Source organism: Pristiophorus japonicus, chromosome 15, assembly GCF_044704955.1.
Source record: "Pristiophorus japonicus isolate sPriJap1 chromosome 15, sPriJap1.hap1, whole genome shotgun sequence".
Classification (NCBI taxonomy): Eukaryota; Metazoa; Chordata; class Chondrichthyes; family Pristiophoridae; genus Pristiophorus; species Pristiophorus japonicus.
The window spans coordinates 53325940-53346424 of record NC_091991.1 but is presented as its reverse complement, the minus strand read 5'-3'; the positions used below and the strand labels follow the sequence as shown (position 1 = coordinate 53346424).

The 20485-nt window shown below is 43.9% G+C and overlaps 1 protein-coding gene across 1 annotated transcript in view; it reads left to right on the top strand.

The window, feature by feature from the left end:
- The window catches only part of LOC139280759 (IQ motif and SEC7 domain-containing protein 3-like), a 202802-nt gene extending 182846 nt beyond the window's left edge, over positions 1–19956 (top strand). Inside the window, exon 11 of the mRNA XM_070900434.1 lies at positions 18557–19956. Within this exon, the coding sequence (XP_070756535.1) occupies positions 18557–18991 (435 nt within the window). The 3' untranslated portion in view covers positions 18992–19956. The remainder of the gene's footprint in view (positions 1–18556) is intronic.
- The last annotated feature ends 529 nt before the right edge of the window (positions 19957–20485 follow it).

The window sequence follows — 20485 nt, the reverse complement described above, 5'->3', positions numbered from 1 at the left end:
TTTCAGATTGATTATATTTTCCAGTGCACTTCATCATCCCCAGTTTAATTCACTTGTACTTACAGTCTCTCACAGCTTATTACTCTATATTTCAAGAATCTTCATCTCTCCTAGTTTGCTTATCTCTTACTCAGTGTTTTCCTGGCTCTATCCCAGCATAAGTTATCTCCTCCCCAGGTCATTGGTATATGTCTCAGATTCCTTCTCCATGATTCAATATTCTTCTTTGAAATGTCCGTCTCTCCTCCACAACACTCGTTTTTCTTCCAATACTCTCTTCCATCTCAATACTTTGCTTTCTCTCTTCCTGAGTAATTTGCAACTTATTCACCGTGTTATTCTCCCAAGCAGTAATGCCATACGCTCTATTACCATGTTCTTCTAATTTCCAAAAGTCCCTGTCTGTGCTATAGCTTGCTTTTTTCCCTTCTAATACCTAATTACCTTTCCTTCTCTTCTGTCCTCGCCTCCCCTCTTGAACATTGCTGATCTCACTCAGTTTAATTGTCTCTTCCCCATTACCCTCTGAATATCTTCCAGCGTGTTTTATTTCTTGCCAGCATCTTGGATTTGATCTTCACTTTCCCCACAGTTTATTTCTCTCATACTCAAAACTGTGTGAGTCTGTTTGTCTTCCTCTCTCAGCTTGTTCTTGCTCTATCCTATGTTCAACATTTTCCATCAATTTGGTTTCTTCTCCCTAATGCTGTTTATCTTTCATAACTTGTAATTTCCATCCTCAAAGTTATCAATTTCTATTTCAGCTTGTTTCTCTCCTTCACAGCTTGCATCAAAGGTCTCCTCACTTTTTTTTTCCACCACAAATCTTTTCCTATGCCAGCTTGTGGGTGTTCTTCCCTGAATTATCACCTCTCTGATATTTGTCAATCACTCCCAGTTTGTTATATCTGCAATAACATTGCCCAATCCTTTTCCCAACTTATTTTATTCTTCTCAAATATCTTGTTCCTTTTTCTACATCATTATTTCAAATTAAGCCAGAGAGGAGAACATAAACTTAAATTTATTAAAATGAAATTGGGTATTGGGGAATAATTTATTTATTCAAAGAGTGAACAACATTTGGAATAATCAGCCAAGCAGAATAGTAGAGACAAAAAGCAACGGAAACAGTCAAATTGCAGTTGAATTCTAAGATTAGGCATTATTACACTTAGGGGTGAGGGGGGGCGGGGGGAGGTGATTTAGCTTCATTGGCTCAAATTGCCTTTTCATGTCCTTGCTTTTCTGATGTTTTCAAATGTTCTCCACCTTCCCTAGCATTATTCTCTTATCTACAATATTCCTCAGTTTCTGCTTCATCTCATTTTTCCATCTGTCCTCGTGTTTAATGTTCTGTCTTACAGCTTCTTTCTCTTCTTCTCTCAGTACCTTTGACCACCTTATTTAACTCCTGCTCAATGCTCTCCAATCAAGACTGATTTTCTTTCTCTTCTCGTCAGTAATTTTCAAGTATCTTCTACCTTTCATCTTTCTTCTGCAACTTACTCGTACATGTTTTCCATCTACTCCCCAGTGCTCTCCTGTCTCACGTTATTTTTCTTTTCCTTGTCTATAATTTTCACACATCTGTCAACAATTTTCTCTCCTTTACAACTTATTCCTTTATCTTTCCCAGCTTCTTACTGTGCGCTCACAATTAGCTATCTTATTTTCATATTGTTTCTGTATCTCAACATTGTCTCTCCTTCACCTTATGTTTTTCCTAATCTTTCAGCTCGTATCTTTCTGCCACAATGATTTTCTATCTCTCCCCTCTTAGTTTGACTGTCTCCTTTCCACCATTTGATCACTCAACTTGTAGCTTTTCTTTTTATCACTGTGCTATCTTGCTCTCTGCTTATTTCGCTCAGTTTTGATGTTTTCCTATCTCTGTCTGCAAGCTTTCTCCATGCTAATTTTAGCTATCTCTCTGGCAGCTTATTTGTGTCTTTCCCAATATTCTCCAGTCATTTTTATTGATCAATAAACTCCAATCGCTCTCGACTTGTCTTTCCTTTACCCAATACTCTCAGCCATACTCTTATCTTGTTCTTCTCAAATTTACAGTTGTTTGTCGCACTGCCAGTTTCTAGAACCCCAATAGTCTCTTTCTTTCTCACTACAGCATGGACACGATGGACAAAATGGCCTCCTTCCATGCTGTAAATTTCTATGTTCCTATGTTTAACCCAACAGGTGCCAGCCTCATTCCAAGATGTTTTTTTTTATCTCTCTCGCCTTCTTTCTCTGCTCCACAAAACTCTCCTATCTTTCTCCTAGTGTGATTATTTTTATCCTGAATTCAGGATCTTACCTCTTGAAATATTTATAGTTTTTTCCCCCAATTTGGAAGTAGTGCTTTTTGTTATTTTACCTACATTTTTAAATTGGATCTGATGAGTAGAGAGATACAAGAAATTACGTTTGAAAAAGCAAGGTAAAAATACAATTTAATCAATTGTTTTTTTTAAGCTGCAATGTCCTGCAGAATTTTATGCTGAGTTGCCTATTAGGCATTTTCTCATCGAATGACTTACAGCCTTTATGAATATCGAGTGTGTGTGTTTGTTTGGGGGAAGGTGGCTCACATGTATGCCTGTGAATAGCTGTACAAGTGCTTGACAGAAACAGCTATAATATTGACTTGTCTTGATATGGAACGTATCAATACTTTTATACAATCTTGATCCAGTTCATATCAGATGAGTAAAGCCAGAGCCTGCCCTCAGAACAGAAGAAATAGAAGCAGGAGAAGGCCATTCAGCCCCTCGAGCCTGCTCCCTCATTCAGTAAGATCATGGCTGATCTTCGATCGCAACTCCACTTTCCCACCCTATTCCCATATCCCTTGATTCCCTTCATGTCGAAAAATCGATCGATCTCAGTCTTGAATATACTCAACGACAGCCTTCTGGAGTATCGAATTCTGCCATATTGGCACTAATTTGGTAATTTAGTGCATGAAAGTCCATGAGATTTCTGTATTTATTAGAACTACAATAACATCTCCTAAGAATCCCTTGCATGGGATCTTACCTTACTTTGCAAGAAACGTCATTGCTTTCTTAAAAGGCAAAGTCTACAATGATGTAATCAGTTTGCAATTATGTCATTACATCATGATTATTGGTGGCCACCCAACAGGTAAAACACTTACAGCAATGCAAGCTTGCTGTGGCATCAACTGCAGTGACGATTTGGTCAGTGTTTGAATCAAGTATTCAGAAAGCCACAGTCCTGGCTATTCCAGGAACTCAGCCTGCCAGAAAACTCCATCCAAACTCCCAGAAAAGTAATGTTATCTTCAATCTATATTTCAACCAGAGAATAACGTAATGTGCACTGGATAAACGTTATAGGAGCACAGGATAAATGCAGATGATGAGGGCCATTTAGCTCGCCCAATTTCATCCATCCAGAAAATATCTAAGTCCCCCTATTACTGCATTCAACTCTTCCTTAAATTATTCCAGGATTTTGTTTTCACTACATTCCCAGGTCTGTTCAATGCATTGATCACTCCTTGTGAGAAGAACTTGGTGACAGCAGTCCTAACTTCACCTTTCATTAGCATTTACCTGCATCTCCTTATCCTACTGTCATTGCTCAATTTGAAATAGTATCCCAGATTTACCATTTCTATACCAATCAACTTCTGCAGAATAAAGTGAGCAACAGCATCAGGTCCCCTCTTATTCCTCAGTTTTGAAAAATTATTGTGAATGGTAACAACATGTTCTTTATTTGATTTATTTTACTGCAAGAGTGAATACTGTTGAAAGCACTTTGGAGAAAGTTGTTGAACAGAATGTTTTGAGGATGTTATGCTCAATGTCAGCAGAGATACAACTATTACCCAGGGTCCGTCAGCAAACAGGCCATTTCAATTGTGTCCCTGTTGATCCAACTCTTGATGCAGTAACTCCTCCAAAATATTTCTCTCAATGACCTCAGCAAGACTAACTGGTTAAAAACAGAAAAGACACACAAAGGAAAAGATAAACCATAACTCATTGTCACTTTGAATCCCAATAGACTGCCTTTCAGCTCAAATGTTTGCCTAATAGTATTTGTTGTTGACTGCACTTTTTTAAACATACAACATTGCACATTTAGTTGAGTCAATTCTCTGAGCGATTGAGCACAGAGAATGGGACTCCAGTTCCATGAATGAAACAATTGGAGTATATCCACAGCAGATTGTAACAACAAGAGAGCTTTACAAATTGATCATCAAACCAAATGCTAAGAATAAATCTGTCAAATAATAACAAATAATCTTCAAAAAACAACATTTCAATGCAATTAATAGCCTCACCCCAAACCCATATATGTATAAACCTTTAAAATCCTGAAAGTTAAATTTCGATTTTACTGTTAAAATTTGTGTTCTGAATGAACGTTACTGCTGATGGTTCTCTATATCTCAAATAGGCCACATTGATCCCCATTAACAGTTGTTGGAGGTAAAATGAAAAAAAAAGAAGCAAAATTTAACAGAAATTGTTATAGTTCTTTTTCTAAATTATCACATGATTACAAGAGGCAATTTGTGGTCTGATCCCTGTAGGATTGATTCTGTGCTGGAGGATGGCTAAAGCATGTTTCATATGCATGGTTACAAATGTACCATTACCACCCAGGAGCAGAATATTCACACTGCAACTGACACATACAAACATGCTCCATTTTTGTTTAAAATGCTTAATACATTTTAACTGGGTTAAAAAATTTAAAAAAGGAAACACGACCCCAAACCGCGCCCACGGAGGTGAGTTGGGGGGCGAGTGACAAACTGCTCTCTGGAGGCGGGCCGGTCAGTACAATATTTTAATGAGGCTGCGTGCCTAAGATTTTATCTCTGTTCCAGATTTAACGCTGGCCGGCTGGGTTTTCCGGTCCTCGGGAAACCCGGCAGCTGAAGGAAGGCGAGAACGGCTGGATGGAACTGGTAAGTGCCTTTCCAGCCCTGCTTGTGGGCCAAGAGGAGCAGGAGTGCTTCTCCCCGGCCCCTCAAGCTTACCTGCTTCCATCCCTGCGATCGGACACCCCCCACAATTAGAACCCCACGCAATTGGATTCCTCCACAATTAGACCACCTGATGTTCAACTCCCCCCCCCCCGATATCTGACTCCCCCCCCATATAGAACTCGCCCCCCAATGTCCATCATCCCCCGATGTCCATCTACCACCCCCCCGATATCTGACTCGCCCCATATACCAACCCCCCGATGTCCATCTCTCCCCCAATGTCCATCTCCCCCCTCCGATGTCCATCTCCCCCCTCCGATGTCCATCTACCCCACCGATGTCCATCTCTCCCCCACCGATGTCCATCTACCCCACCGATGTCCATCTCCCCCTCCGATGTCCATCTCCCCCCTCCGATGTCCATCTACCCCGCGGATGTCCATCTCCCCTCTCCGATGTCCATCTCCCCCCTCCGATGTCCATCTACCCCACCGATGTCCATCTCTCCCCCACCGATGTCCATCTCCCCCCTCCGATGTCCATCTACCCCACCGATGTCCATCTCCTCCCCGATGTCCATCTACCTCCCCCCCGATATCTGACTCGCCCTATATACCCCCCCCCCCGATGTCCATCTCTCCCCCAATGTCCATCTCCCCCCCCCGATGTCCATCTGCCCCCCCTTTGTCTATCACCCCCCCGATGTCCATCTGCCCCCCCGATGTCTATCTCCCCCCCCCGATGTCCATCTCACCCCCCCCGATGTCCAACTACCTCCCCCTCCCCCAATGTCCATTTCTTCCCTGATATCCAGCTCCCCTCACCCCTGAAGTCCGACTCCCCCCAACGTCCTTCTCCCTGCTGAAGTCCATCTCCCCTGGCTTCCGACTCCCCCCCATGTCCGACTCCCCACTCCACCCCGATGTCCAACTCCCCCCCCACCCCAATGTCCATCTCCCCCCCTGAAGACCATCTCCCCCAATTTACGACTCCTCCCCCAATGTCCGACTCCTCCCCCACCCCAGTGTCCATGCCTCCCTGATGTCCATCTCGGCCCAATGTCCAACATCTCCTGATGTCCATTTCCTCCAATAATCGACTCCTCCCCTATTGTCTGTTCCCCCCCCCCATGTCCGATTTCCCTCCCCCTCGATACATGACCATCCCTCCTGATGCACAACCCCCCCGCCCGTCCCTTGTATGACCACCCTCCCCCCCCGATGCCTGACAGGGAAGAAGAATCGGGGCCAGACGAGGCTAAATAAGGTAAGTCTTTTTACTTTCATTGTGGGGTCAGGAGGAGCAGCGGATTTTCTCCAGGCCTCAGAAGGAAATTTTCACCCTCCTCAGGCCCCCCACCCCATCATGACTTACTGAGTACCGGGAACCAGAGTGGTGGTGGCCTCCCACAACTCAACATTCCACTCCTGTCCACCGGTCAGATGCCAATTCTGGGCGGGCAAGCAACCAGGGCATGCAGATGAGATCCAGGAGTTAAAGTTCCTGGGCATCATGTTGCCAAGCTCAGAATGGTTTACTGCCCACCTTGACCCCTGCCTGTGATTTCTGCCCAAGTAAAAATTGGGGCTATTGTCGTTGATCCATTCTGTAGCTTTTCCTAATGTAATAATATCCTTCTCACAACTCGATGACCAGAGCTACATGTGTGTCAAACAGAGTCTGTCTCTATAAACATTTTTTGGTTTGGGAAGAGAAAAGAGTTTCAAGAGGTATGAGTGGTTTTCATCGCAAGTGTGGCATGTACAAGTGATATGATTATAGGGCTAATTTTGCAATCCCGTACCTGCAGTCAGGGAGATGCAATTAAAGTGAGTGCAGATCAAGGCAGGGCTACAACACGTAAACCTGCTCCTCCAACCTGTCCTCCCTGTGAGCCCAGCTCCCACTGTAAGTCAAGGTCACAACAGTATCTCAGATATGTTTCAATATTTTTTGAGTTGTTGAGTTTTGTGTTTGTAAAAAAAAAACATGCAGCTATCATATTGGAGCAGCAGAAAAATGGCACAACAGTAGATGCTATGAGGTAGAATTTCCACAGGGATTTTCCCAATCTCTTTCCAAACATCAGTGGAAGATGTGTAGAAATCCCAGAACAATGGCTGTTTACACCATTTTTCTGGAGATTCTGCTGAAATTATGGCAGGAGATTGGGAGGACTTACTATACCTGTTTCACCCAGACTCTCAACATAGTTTTCATATTTTTAAATCTTTTTTTTCTCGTTAATAAATAACAGTAATAAATCAGTATTTCTGAATGTGGCATTGCACTCTCTACTGGTAAGGCTTTACTCCTTTGAAACAGCTGGAGGCTGATCTTACCCAACAGAGAGTGAAAATCACAATGGCCCACACATTGCTGTGGGAGGCCAGCGAACAGCGCCCATTGTTAATTAGACTTGCCTTGCCCATTTAATGTCCATGAGATTGTGCCCTGCAAGATGCTGGAAGTGTGAGATGGAAAAGACACTGCACCCTCTACAGGATATCTGGGATCTCGATGAACAGGGAAAGCAGCTGTGTATCTCCTTAACCAATCAGATTGAAGGATTGTTAAATGAACGATGCAGTCTGAACCAGGATGTGGTGATTTTTATAATCTTAGCCCTTTTGGGACTATCCTGGATCAAGTGTACCTCTCAGCTCTTCACTCTCAACTTAAGGTTAAGGTTGAGGTAGCCAAATCCTAAAGACACTAAATGGGTCTGAAGGTCTGGTATATCTCTCCCCAAAGGAAAGGGACGAGAATGTTACCGTCCTCCAGATAGCACTTTTTAGCAAGTTTCAGCCAGATTGTAATGCCCCAGATATTGTAAGGGTCCTCAGAAATGTATCTCTTCACCAAAAGAGTGTACGGAGATGTGGTTCGTGAAATAGTGATACAGAAGACTATGAGAGACAATTCTAAAATAGACAGAGGTTAATTAAAGAACCGATCTGCAATTCACTGTTGGTGAGACAGTCACTCGCAACGCTAATAGTTCTTAAAAAAGGTAAAAAAAACTATCTTATTTCTAGTAGAGAATCTAACTTTTAAATCTAAATTTTGTTACAGTATTACAGTTCTTAAAATTGTTTAAGAAGGATATCCATCAATTATTAGGGTAGCATTTACCTTAAATATCCAATTAGTAGAAGACCTAGAGCTGGTATGATGCCTCTGCCCTGCTCTATCGTCAAGAGATGCTCAAGCAGGTCTAAGTGAATCTAAAAAACTTCATCTGAGCTCTCAATGTTTATACCTTTCTCAGTTGTTTTTCACAAACATTTCTTGTTAATCAAATTAACTAACACTAGTTATATTTTAGCAGACTTTTGCATTCTGCGAACGTTGACTATTGTGAGGTTACCATCTATGGTCAAAGGGCAGATACCATTTGTTTATGCGATGGGCACTTGACTGTTGTTATAACATGTGTCCCATTATAAGTAGTTATTATGGGCCCAAGTTTTCACATGATTTGCGCCTGATTTTTAGGAGCAACTGGTGGAGAACGGACTATCTTAGAAATCGCAATTCTCCACATTTTCTTTTCTGCAGTTCTAGTCAGTTAGAACAGTTTCACTTTGGAACAGAATTTTTTCTTCAAAAGGGGGCGTGTCCGGCCACTGACGCCTGATTTCAAAGTTTCCACAGTGAAAACGTACTCCAAACTAACTTAGAATGGAGCAAGTGAAGATTTTTGTAGAACTGAAAAAACCTTGTCTACACATTAAAAAATCAGGCGCAGGTTACAAATTAGGCGTCCAGAACGAGGGGGGGGGGGGGGGGGGGGGAAGGGAACTCATTAAATTCTATAATAAATCCTTATTTATACTTATACAAATATTATACAAATAAATCCAACCTGAATAAACATTTATAAGCAAAGAAAAGATTAAATAAACCATCTTCCTACCTGTGTGAAAGTGCTTCAGCCAGGGAGAATTCTGCAGCAAGCCTCACAAGTTGAGGCAGCCGTTCGTTCAATGGCAGGGGGGGGGGAGGAAGCTGTTCCCGACAGCGGGCGGGGGAGGGAGGGGGGGAGGGAGTGCGGGCCCGACCGACCGACCGACCGACCGAACGCACCGGGGGGGGGGTGGAGGAAGCTGTTCCAGACAGCGGGCAGGTGGGCGGGGGGGGGGGGGGGAGTGCGGGCCCGACCGACCGACCGACCGACCGAACGCACCGGGGGGGGGGTGGAGGAAGCTGTTCCAGACAGCGGGCAGGTGGGCGGGGGGGGGGGAGGGAGTGCGGGCCCGACCGACCGAACGCAGCGGGGGGGGGGGGGGAGGAAGCTGTTCCAGACAGCGGGCAGGTGGGCGGGGGAGGGAGGGAGGGAGGGAGTGCGGGCCCGACCGACCGACCGAACGCAGCGGGGGGGGGGGAGGAAGCTGTTCCAGACAGTGGGCAGGGGGGGGAAGGAGGCAGTGAGAAGACTGCAGGAAGCCTCACAACTTGAGCAGCCATTCCCGACGGCAGGGGTGGGAGGCCGTCGGGAAACGGCTGCCTCAACTTCTGAGGCTTCCTGCAGCCTTCTCACTGCTGCAAGAAGCCTCAGTGCTGATGTGCTGATGGCAATGTGCTTTTATTAAAAAATGTTCAAAAATTGAACAGCTACAAAGAACTACAAAAATGGCCGAGTGCCAATGTTTCCTTCACACTGCGCGTGCGCGAACGCTCCAACGCGCACGCGCAAGGTTGCCGGCAGGAAAAAAACTAATTTCAATGGTACCCACCCCCTCCCACTTACAAAATCGGCGCGAGTGGTAGACTCCGCCCCCTGGGCGCCGCGCCAAACAGACATGGAGCTGCAGGGCGCTCCAGAATCGCGCGTTTTTTTTCCGGCACCGTTTTCGGCGCGAAAAACGGGCGCCCAGCTCGGAGGGGCGCCCGTTTTTTATCGTGGAAACTTGGGGCCTATATAACTATCCAGGGTCACAAGAATTGGTTTTGTTTATGCGATAAGTAGTTCAAATTTAGTCAATTCAGCTGAACTAACTCTTGTTTCAACAATTGTCAATTGTGAGGTTACCATCTATGGTCAAAGGGCAGATGCCATTTGTTTATGCGATGGGCACTCCAAATCAGCTGGCTGCTATTTCAACAATTGTCTTATTTTAAGAAGTTATAAGATAACTTATCCAAGTTCGGCCCTTCAAAGCTAGAATTCCTTCACAGGGAAGTGTCAGTTAGAATGGCGAATTCAGTGTCAAATCAAGTACAGAAAGAGAAATAACGAGAGGAAAAGAAATATTGGATTAAGAGAGAGAGAGAAAAAAGAGACAGAAAGAAAAAGTAAAAAAAAACATTTTTTTTAAATCCCCAACAATAATTAAAACCTGAAGGAATGAGACTCGACTCTTGTAATAGACCATTTTCAGTGCCAGAGAAGTTCATTGGCAGTAATTAGCACTTATGTCATTATAAGGTTACTTAGTCTTGAAATGACTTCATTAAACTTACTGTGGCGAGTTTACTTCATATCTACAGTGCAAATACAGCAACCTCATGCCGCTCTATGCACTTGAATGGTGAGCCAGGCAGCAAGATGCCATTTTCACACAGCTAATGGCCGAGCAGTGCAACTCTGATGGCAACTTCTCCATTTCGTGCATCTGCCCTCATCTGAAATATATAAGATACAAGAAATACATAAGAAATAAGAGCAGGAATAGACCATTTGGCCCCTCGAGCCTACTCCGCCATTCAATAAGATCATGGCTGATCTGATCCTGGCCTCAACTCCACTTTCCCGCCTCCTCCCCATAACCCTTGACTCCCTTGCAATAAAATTGCAGTGACATTTGCGTTTAAATAACGGCGAGCGTTATTCGCCTCACCATTATTTTGAAGCACTTTTTGGGTCATTGTTATAGCACAACAAAATTGTGACCAGTTCTGTCATCGGAGCAGCATTACATATGGGACTTAATAATTCTGTGATATAAAGTGAGCTGTGACACTAACTGGTGACTATGTTAAGCAGGTGTGAAGAACAATTTAAATGTTATAAATCACAGTGCTGCTCTTGGAAATGAATAGAGACCAAAACTCAAGCTAGCTGCGATTGACTTGAGACCTGTAGTCTCGAGCTGTAAATACACAGCATGTGTTTTTCCGTGATAGATGTTCATTCTGGTGCTTTGTACTCAGCATTTGCAGGTTCTAAATGGTTCCCTTTTCGCTACCCTTTTATATCCCAGGATTATGGTGGCAATGTGCCATTTTAAGTTAAGTAGGAGAGAGGGGATTGAAGGAATTTTGTTTTTGCAAATAGCAACAATTTATAAAATTGCTATGACGTTAGAAAAAAAGTGACATCTGCACCTGAACATGTTATTCGCAGGAACTGCCCCCCTCTTTGCACTGATTTTTGACACATCCATGGTATTAGAGATACAGGGCGAAATATTCAGTGGCTCTACTGGGTGGAAACAGGATAGTTGACACCAAAAATTGCCAGGAAAAATTTCATGTCCCATTCCAGTCGGCACCATCCTAAAATGGGCTGAGCATCTTATTTGTTTCAGACAGACCTTTTTAATATATATGTAATTGGGGCCCTATGACATACAAAAGACTCCGATTTTCATTTTGGGAGAGAACAGGGTGGACCATGTGCCCTGCATGCTCTTCCTGGAATTCCTGGCCTGGGCAGTACAGTAGAAGAGGCCCAAAAGTGTAAGTGGTAAATTATTTTTGTAGGGCCAAGAGGAGCGTGAATGTTCCTCCGGGCACCACAAGAACAATGTGAACTGCTATCACCCTGGATTCCCCCCATCTCTGCGATCACCTTCCCCACTCTGGACCTACCTTGCTGCTGGCTAGTCTGGCCTATGGGCTCCCCGATACTGCGCCAACCCAGGGCTGACGAGATGCAACGGGATGCCTGCTTCGAGCCAGCAGACTGTCGGTGGCATTGTAGTAAGGCCCGGCTCTCAAAATGGACTGGATCTAATGCTGGCTCATCAAGCAGAAGTGCTCCTCTGAGCCCCACAAGTAAACCTTGGGCCTCCCTTGGCCCACCCGCCCTCCCCCTTCTGCGCCCTCGATCGCACTCACTTGGGTTATTAGGTTATGTGTGTATTAAATTTCCAAGTCAGTTCTGAGTTCCAGTTTGCTTCTTTCTGATTTTTTCCCCCCTCACTAAGCACTCACTACTTTGAAAAGAGACGTCTTTCCTTGCTCTAACCTCTTCCAACAGGACATCGGGGGAGACTTCAGAGAACCTGCCGCTTGTTTCCTTGGCATCTCTGATGTTTCCCTTATTTGTGCTGCAAAATTTATGCCAGCATCCAGAAGGCAATGCAACCTCACTCTGAGAGGTGCATTGCTGCTTTAAGTATGTATCTGGCTGACCCACTGGAAATTGCACTCTGACAGTGGGTGGGTTTCGCGCCGGGTCAGCGCATGGCATGGGTAATTTGGCCATGAGATTCTAATGAAGCCTGAGAGTTAAAATACCCCGGGTCTGTTTTCTGGGGCAGAGTGAGTTTCAAACTCGTCCCACGGCCCACCCGCCCAAAACATGGCCAGAGTTAAAATCGGAGCCCTAATGGTTATCATATAGTAAAATATGACATAACACATCCCAAAAGAAAGCTAATATAAAAATACAATAAAAGTCTAGTTTAAAAAAATATTGTACACTGGGATTTTCAATCTGTTCATTTTAGGTTCCACATTGGTAGCATAATTTAATAAAACTACCCCATAGAAGCAAATTTTAAAGTTGTAATACTGTCAAAAATATACATTGGCCTTTCAAGTTTATTTTTAAAGCACTTTACTGACAGGAGGCCCCACTTATTCTGTGGTCTGCTTTAGGGAAAGGAGGTTTCACTTATACTGTGGTCAGTTTTGGGGACAGGAGGTCACTAATACTGTGGTCAGTTTTGGGGATAGGAGGTCACTTATACTGTGGCCAGTTTGGGAGCGTTTCACAGTTTGCAGCACAGGTGAAGTCCTGTTTATAGATGACTCTCCCTCTGTCCCTGTAGCTCCTTTAGACCTTCCGGGTTAAATTCAAATCCAAGTTGAGAATTGAAAGAAAACTGAGCAAATGCCTCTTGCACCTCATCAGCTGGTTACAAATTGTCATCTATGAAAAAGATTCACAGATATCTTTGATAGTTTCGGCCCTCTTTTGCCTATCCACACATTTGTACACCTCAGCATAATAGTCTGGGATGTCTAAACATTTGCCTGACATCAATTGAAATCCCTGCCAATCTGAGTATGCTGCAATCATCATAGGCGGTCCCTCGAACGAGGATGACTTGCTTCCACGAGTTCACAGATGTTTCAATGAAGGACCCGATGTTCCAGCCCTGAACTCCAGGGGTGGAAGATGCCTGTGTGTAGATTTTTTTAACGTGTGGTGACCCTTGCACATCAGCCATCAGAAGGGCTTGACAGAGCTAGGCCTTCATCCAGTGGCAAGGGTTAACCAGGACGACTGGAGACCTGCTCTGCTGCACGGACCTAGTGCGCACACATATCACAGTGTGGGCAGGCCCGTGCTGTCCCTGGTCCCTCGGCTCTTCTGGGACCCGTACCCTCATTTGCTGTACCTCCACCACGATCTCTCACCGTTCCTCTGCCACAAAACACTCGCCGCACCTCCGCTCCAAACATTCGCCGAACTTCCGCCACGATCACCCACCGAATCTCAGCCACGATCCCTCAACACTCCTCTGCCTCGATCACTCGCTGCACCTCTGCCACGACCTTCCCGCTTCTCTGCAACTTATACCCGCCTTTGCCCCATATCCTTTAGTACCTTTGGTTAACAAAAATCCATCAACTGCAGATTTAAAATTAACGATTGATCTAGCATCAATTGCCATTGGTGGAAGAGAGTTCCAAACTTCTACCACCCTTTGTGTGTAGAACTGTTGCCTAATTTCACTCCTGAAAGGCCTGGCTCTAACTTTGAGACTATGCCCCCTTATGGCAGACTTCCCAACCAGCAGTAATAGTTTCTCTCTATCTACCCTATCTGTTCCCCTTAATATCTGCAATATGTGCATGCTAAACAGCAGAAGCTGCATGCTATAGACAGAGCTCAGCAATTCCACAATCAACGGATCTGATCAAAACTCTACAGTCCTGCCACATTCAGTCATGAATGGTGGTGGACAATTAAACAACTTACGGGAGGAAGAGGCTCCATAAATATCCCCATGCTCAATGATGGCGGAGCCCAGCACGCGAGAGAAAAAGACAAGGCTGAAGTATTTGCAACCGTCTTCAGCCAGAAGTGCTGAGTGGATGATCCATCTTGGCCTCCTCCTGAGGTCCCCACCATCACAGAAGCCAGTGTTCAGCCAATTCGATTCACTCCACATGATACCAAGAAACGGCTGAGCGCACTAGATACCACAAAGGTTATGGGCCCCGACAACATTCCGGCTGCCATGCTGAAGACTTATTCTCCAGAACTAGCCGCGCCTCTAGCCAAGCTGCAGCTACAACACTGGCATCTACCCGACAATGTGGAAAACTGCCCAGGTATGTCCTATCCAAAAAAAGCAGGACAAATCCAATTGAACCAATTACTACTCCATCAGCCTATTCTCAATCTTCAGCAAAGTGATTGAAGGAGTCATCGACAGTGCATTCAAGCAGCACCTACTCACCAATAACCTGCTCACCGATGCTCAGTTTGAGTTCCGCCATGGTCCATTACTGTCTTGGTCCAAACATGGACAAAAGAGCTGAATTCCAAAGGTGAGGTGAGAGTGACTGCCCTTGACATCTAGGCAGAATTTGACCGAGTGTGGCATCAAGGAGCCCTAGTAAAAGTGAAGTCAATGGGAATCAAGGGGAAAACTCTCCACAGGCTGGAGTCATACCTAGCACAAAGGAAGATAGTTGTGGTTGTTGGAGGCTGATCATCACAGCCCCAGGACATCGCTGCAGGAGTTCCTCAGGGCACTGTCCTAGGCCCAAACATCTTCAGCTGCTTCATCAATGACCCTCCCTCCATCATAAGGTCAGATTTGGGGATGTTCGCTGATGACTGCACAGTGTTCAGTGCCATTCGCAACTCCTCAGAAAATGAAGCAGTCCATGCCCTCCTGCAGCAAGACCTGGACAACATTTAGGCTTAGGCTGATAAGTGGCAAGTAACATTCACGCCACACAAGTGCCAGGCAATGACCATCTCCAACAAGAGAGAATCTAACCACTACCCCTTGACATTCAACGACATTACCATCGCCAAATCCTCCACCATCAACATCCTGAGAGTCACCATTGGTCAGAAACCTAACTGGACCAGCCACATAAATACTGTGGTTACAATAGCAGGTCAGAGGCTGGGTATTCTGCAGTGGACGTCTCACCTCCTGACTCCTGAAAGCCTATCCACCATCTACAAGGCATAAGTCAGAAGTGTGATGGAATACTCTCCACTTGCTGGATGAGTGCAGCACCAACAGCACAAGAAGCTCGACACCATCCAGGACAAAACAGCCTGCTTGATTGGCACCCCATCCACCACCTTAAACATTCACTCCCTGCACCACCAGCACACCAGGGCTGCAGTGTGTACCATCTACAAGATGCACTGCAGCCAATCGTTAAGGCATCTTCGGCAGCACCTCCCAAACCCACGAACTCTACCATCTAGAAGGACAAGGGCAGCAGGCACTGGGAAGTCCATTACCTCCAAGTTCCCCTCCAAGCCACTCACCATCCTGACTTGGAAATATATCGCCATTCCTTCATTGTCACTGGTTCAAAATCCTGGAACTCCCTCCCTAACAGCACAAGGACTGCAGCAGTTCAAGAAGGCGGCTCACCACCACCTTCTCAAGGGCAAATAGGGATGGGCAATAAATCCTTGCGAGCGACGGCCACATCCCAGGAACGAATAATAAAAAAACTCCTGTCAATCACATAGGCAGGATCTGAGTGGTAAACAAAAGGCATTTGTTCATTACCTCAGTTTCTACTTCAGAAATGTACAACTGTTTAAAAAAAACTCCCAATGGATAGTGTTTCAAACTCACTTTTAGTGGTTAAAATCCTTCAGCAGTAAAATTAAAAATATAAATGTTTTGAGCAGGGATTTCAGCTTTCATGTGATAAATTGTCATCAGGCAAATGTTTAGACATTCCAAACTATTATGCTGAGGTGTACGAATGTGTGGATGGGTGACAGAGGGCTGAAGCTATCAAAGATATCTGTGAATCCTTTACGTAGATGACAATTAATGTTGGAAAGTGTGAGGTCATGCACTTTGGCAGAAAATCAAAGAGCAAGTTATTATTTAAATGTAGAAAGATTGCAAAGTGCTGCAGTACAGCAGGACTTGGGGGTACTTGTGCATAAAACACAAAAGGTTAGTATGCAGGTACAGTAAGTGATCAGGAAGGCCAATGGAATCTTGGCCTTTATTGCAAAGAGGATGGAGTATAAAAGCAAGGAAATCTTGCTACAGTTGTACAGGGTATTGGTGAGGCCACACCTGGAATACTGTGTGCAGTTTTTGTTTCCATATTTACGAAAGGATATACTTGCTTTGGAGGCAGTTCAGAGAAGGTTCACAAGGTTGATTCCAGAATTGAGGAGGTTGACTTATGAGGAAAGGTTGAGTAGGTTGGGCCTCTACTCATTGGAATTCAGAAGAATGAGAGGCGATCTTATCGAAACGTATAAGATTATGAGGGGGCTTGACAAGGTGGATGCAGAGAGGATGTTTCCACTGATAGGGGAGACTAGAACTAGAGGGAATAATCTTAGAATAAGGGGCCTCCCATTTAAAATTGAGATGAGGCGAAATTTCTTCTCTCAGAGGGTTGTGGATCTGTGGAATTCACTGCCTCAGAGAGCTGTGGAAGCTGGGACATTGAATAAATTTAAGACAGAAATAGACAGTTTCTTAAACGATAAGGGAATAAGGGGTTATGGGGAGCAGGCAGGAAAGTGGACCTGAGTCCATGATCGGATCAGCCATGCTCGTATTAAATGGCGGAGCAGGCTCAAGGGGCCATATGGCCTACTCCTGTTCCTATTTCTTATGTTCTTATGTTCTTAATTTATAACCAGCTGATTAGGTGCAACAGGTACTAGCTCAGTTTTCTTTCAATTCTCAACTTGGGTTTGAATTGAACCCAGACGTCCTAAAATCTGTCTCTGTCAGTTGTTAGATCCCAAAGGTTCTGACAGCTTCAATCTGCTTCCAAATGTGTGTGAGTCCACTGCAGAAAACGACACCTAATTTAGCACTATTAGATACTGAATTATTAATCTTGCTCAGAAATGCCATCAGAATAGCTAATGGTTGACATTGACTGCGACATTGGTGTAATAGGAGTAGCTGTCCCAAAGTTGGGAGGGAGAATAAAGTCACTAGGGCAGTATGTAGAGACCTTTGTGGGGATTCTCACGATCACTGTGACTTTGGCAAAGAGTTGTGGAAATCCTGGAAATGGTGTTCATCCTGTTTTTCTAGGATTTCTGCACCTCTTCCACTGAACTGACAGCAAACAATCGGGAGAACCTCCCTGGAAATGTATCCCCCTTTACTCTGCATCTAAGCTATGAGGTATCTGATTTGGAAGTGCCAAAGGTGAAAGAGCATTCCTTTCATGAGTACTGACAGGTAACTCGATAGATACAAAGGCCTGGAGTTTCCGTTCATTTGCGTTGGTTCTTTTGGCACAATTTGCCCGATATCAGCGTAACTGGCACAAAAGATTGCGGAATTTAGCCACAAATCTTCTGCGCTAGTTTTAAAAACATTGTGCTAGAAGTAGGCCCGGCCCACAAAACTGGCCGCTTCCCCAGGGTGAATTGATCACCATTGCGTGGTTCCTTTAATTACGCTCGTTTGCGGCCCTTTGAGAAGGCTCCAAAAATGAAGCTGGTTCTTTTGGGCACAAGGACACTACTAGGTAAGTTTTGAAAGGGTTTGAATTAATTTTGTTTTTAATTTTACTATAGAACTGACTACTGTAAGACAATCTAACAAGAAAATAGTTTTGTGTATGTTCTAAAAGTAATTTTCAGTAATTTAAAGTCAGGTTGCTCACAAGTGGTGGATTGACGCAGTGATTTAAAATACATATTGTTTGCGATAATCACATTTTCAGCTGTATGAATCAAACTTTACTAAGTTACCACTCTTAAATATATCAAAGCATATTTTTTGAAGCAATTTTTTTTTATTACCTTTTAAAATGCTGCCCGATTGTGCTGGCTCATGGCAGATTTTGCGTTTGCCAATATGCAAATGAGTTTGAGCAGAAACTGAGGGGGAAAAAAATACACTTTTCAAAACCGGTGCAATTTTGGACTCAATCTGTGCCTGGATCAAAGATTGCACCCAATAACCACAAACATATAACACACATTTCCAAATGTTTATGTTAGAATGAGTGAATTCATGAAGTCAGACCATCTCTTCTGAAACAATTGCCAAGCACAGTGTGGAAAAATCTCGAACTAATTAGTGCCCTCTGTCTCCTGATCACTAGTTACTAAGAACAAGTGCAGCATAGTGATATCACTGAATAGATATATAATTAACATACAGAATAACAATGTGTTGACTGTTTCTAACCTAGGTGTCAATTCACAACAGGCTTCAAGCCTACCAGCACAATTCAGTGGGGAACCAAGAGTGTGCAGTCCAGCAAAGCACCCTCCTTAACATCAAGCAAGAAAACTCAGTAGTAACAGGAGCCATGGATCATCTCCCTGAAACACTACTCCAGTGCCAACAGATTGTGAACGTCATCGTCCTCCCGGTGAAACCGGACAAGCTGGACACTCCACAGAATGAGACCCCCACTCACCAAACGGGAACAGACACCAACTCCACTAACTCCACACCTCGCAAATCAAAGGAAGACAGGCTTCAAGGAACACCTGTGAAAGCCACTCATCACCCCCCTCTGCCACCCCCACCTCCACCCTACAACCACCCTCACCAGTATTGTCCTCCAAATCCTTTTGTACACAGACGTAGATATTCCAGTGGATCGCGAAGCTTAGTGTAGTCAGCCTTACACAAGACAATCTTGAAGCCAGATTAAGTCTGTTTTTGTTTCACAGACCTTTATCTAACATAATGAAAAGTTGATCTGTCCTTTCCCTACAACTGCCTCATTCAAGTGGCAACTTTGCCCTTTTCTTGGCACAGTGGCTCAGATCTCTGGTGGGCTGTCAAGTTGTAAATATTGTGTAAATAATGCTTTATTTTTTCAATGTTCTCCATCCCAAGTTATCTCTCCCTTAACCTCCAATCCCCATTGCCCAAAATTCTGTGTTAGGTGCATCAATCAAGAAGGCGGGACAATCTTTGTTCATGGTCGATTCTGTGGATAACTTCAATGCCATTACTTGGTTGGTGCATCAGATGATGTACTTGAATGGTGATGATCTGCTGGAGACTGGTAAACTTACTGAAAACTGAGGCAGTCCAGTGTGGACTATTAACTGCCCTTCCCGGAGAGTCCAATGCTCTGGACTTATCTTCACCATTTCACACTTCATTTAATATTCAACAATCTGTTTGTGTTTGATTATCTAATGAACCTGGGTATTTTAAACCTGTTTTATTACCAGTCTATGCATGATAGATGCTGTCACTGTATAGAAAACATAGGGGATAAGATCCCAGGATTATCAGTCATCCCTCAGCAGAGTAACTGGTGCACCTGAGAAATCCAAAATAGACTTATTCTGGCTTGAAGACAGAAACACACACAAAATGACTTTCCAAGTACTGACTACTAATTTTCTAGTACAACTAGTGATTTGATGAACATTTGATTAATGAAAATTGTGTATCTTTGGACAACAAGGGCATAGCTTTAAGAACTTAATTTCTAGATTACCTAGTCACCTGATGTAAAGGCAGCTTGATGGACACATTTCCATTTTACAGTAGATAATCCAGACTCACGGATTGCATTGACCATTATTAAAATTGCTGTTAATAAGCTTTTGGTAGATTAAAGAAAGCAGGGTAAGTTTTTATATTGAGTTTTCACACACAGCTCTGTTTTTAAATGTATCTGAATTTATAAATCACTTCAATTTAGAATAGGTCTTCAGGAATTTTATATTTTCTTTCATCATAAAACACCATTTTGATCAGAGATCGATAACCTCACTCATCAGTGCAGCAATATACTTAATACAACAGTATAACGCCTGATGGAAAGGGATTCAAAGAACAGTGGGGTGAAGCAAGGGGGTGGAAATATAGATTTTGCAGTGGAGGCCAGGAACTTTGTAATGCATATGATTTTCATAGGGGTATCCAGGTACATTGAGAAAAGTAATACTCTATCAGACGGGCATGATGTTCCTTATGGAAGTATTTATTGTGTTTCTTGTTGCTCCCAGTATTCTTTTGGAGTATATTTTTCTTAAACTAGCACTGCTCCAATCTGACTTTACAAATGTCTCTGTAGTGTTGTAAAAAAAACACTGGGATGAAAGTCCTTCAAGGTCTTGGTTAAATAGATTGTCACATAGATAGCCTT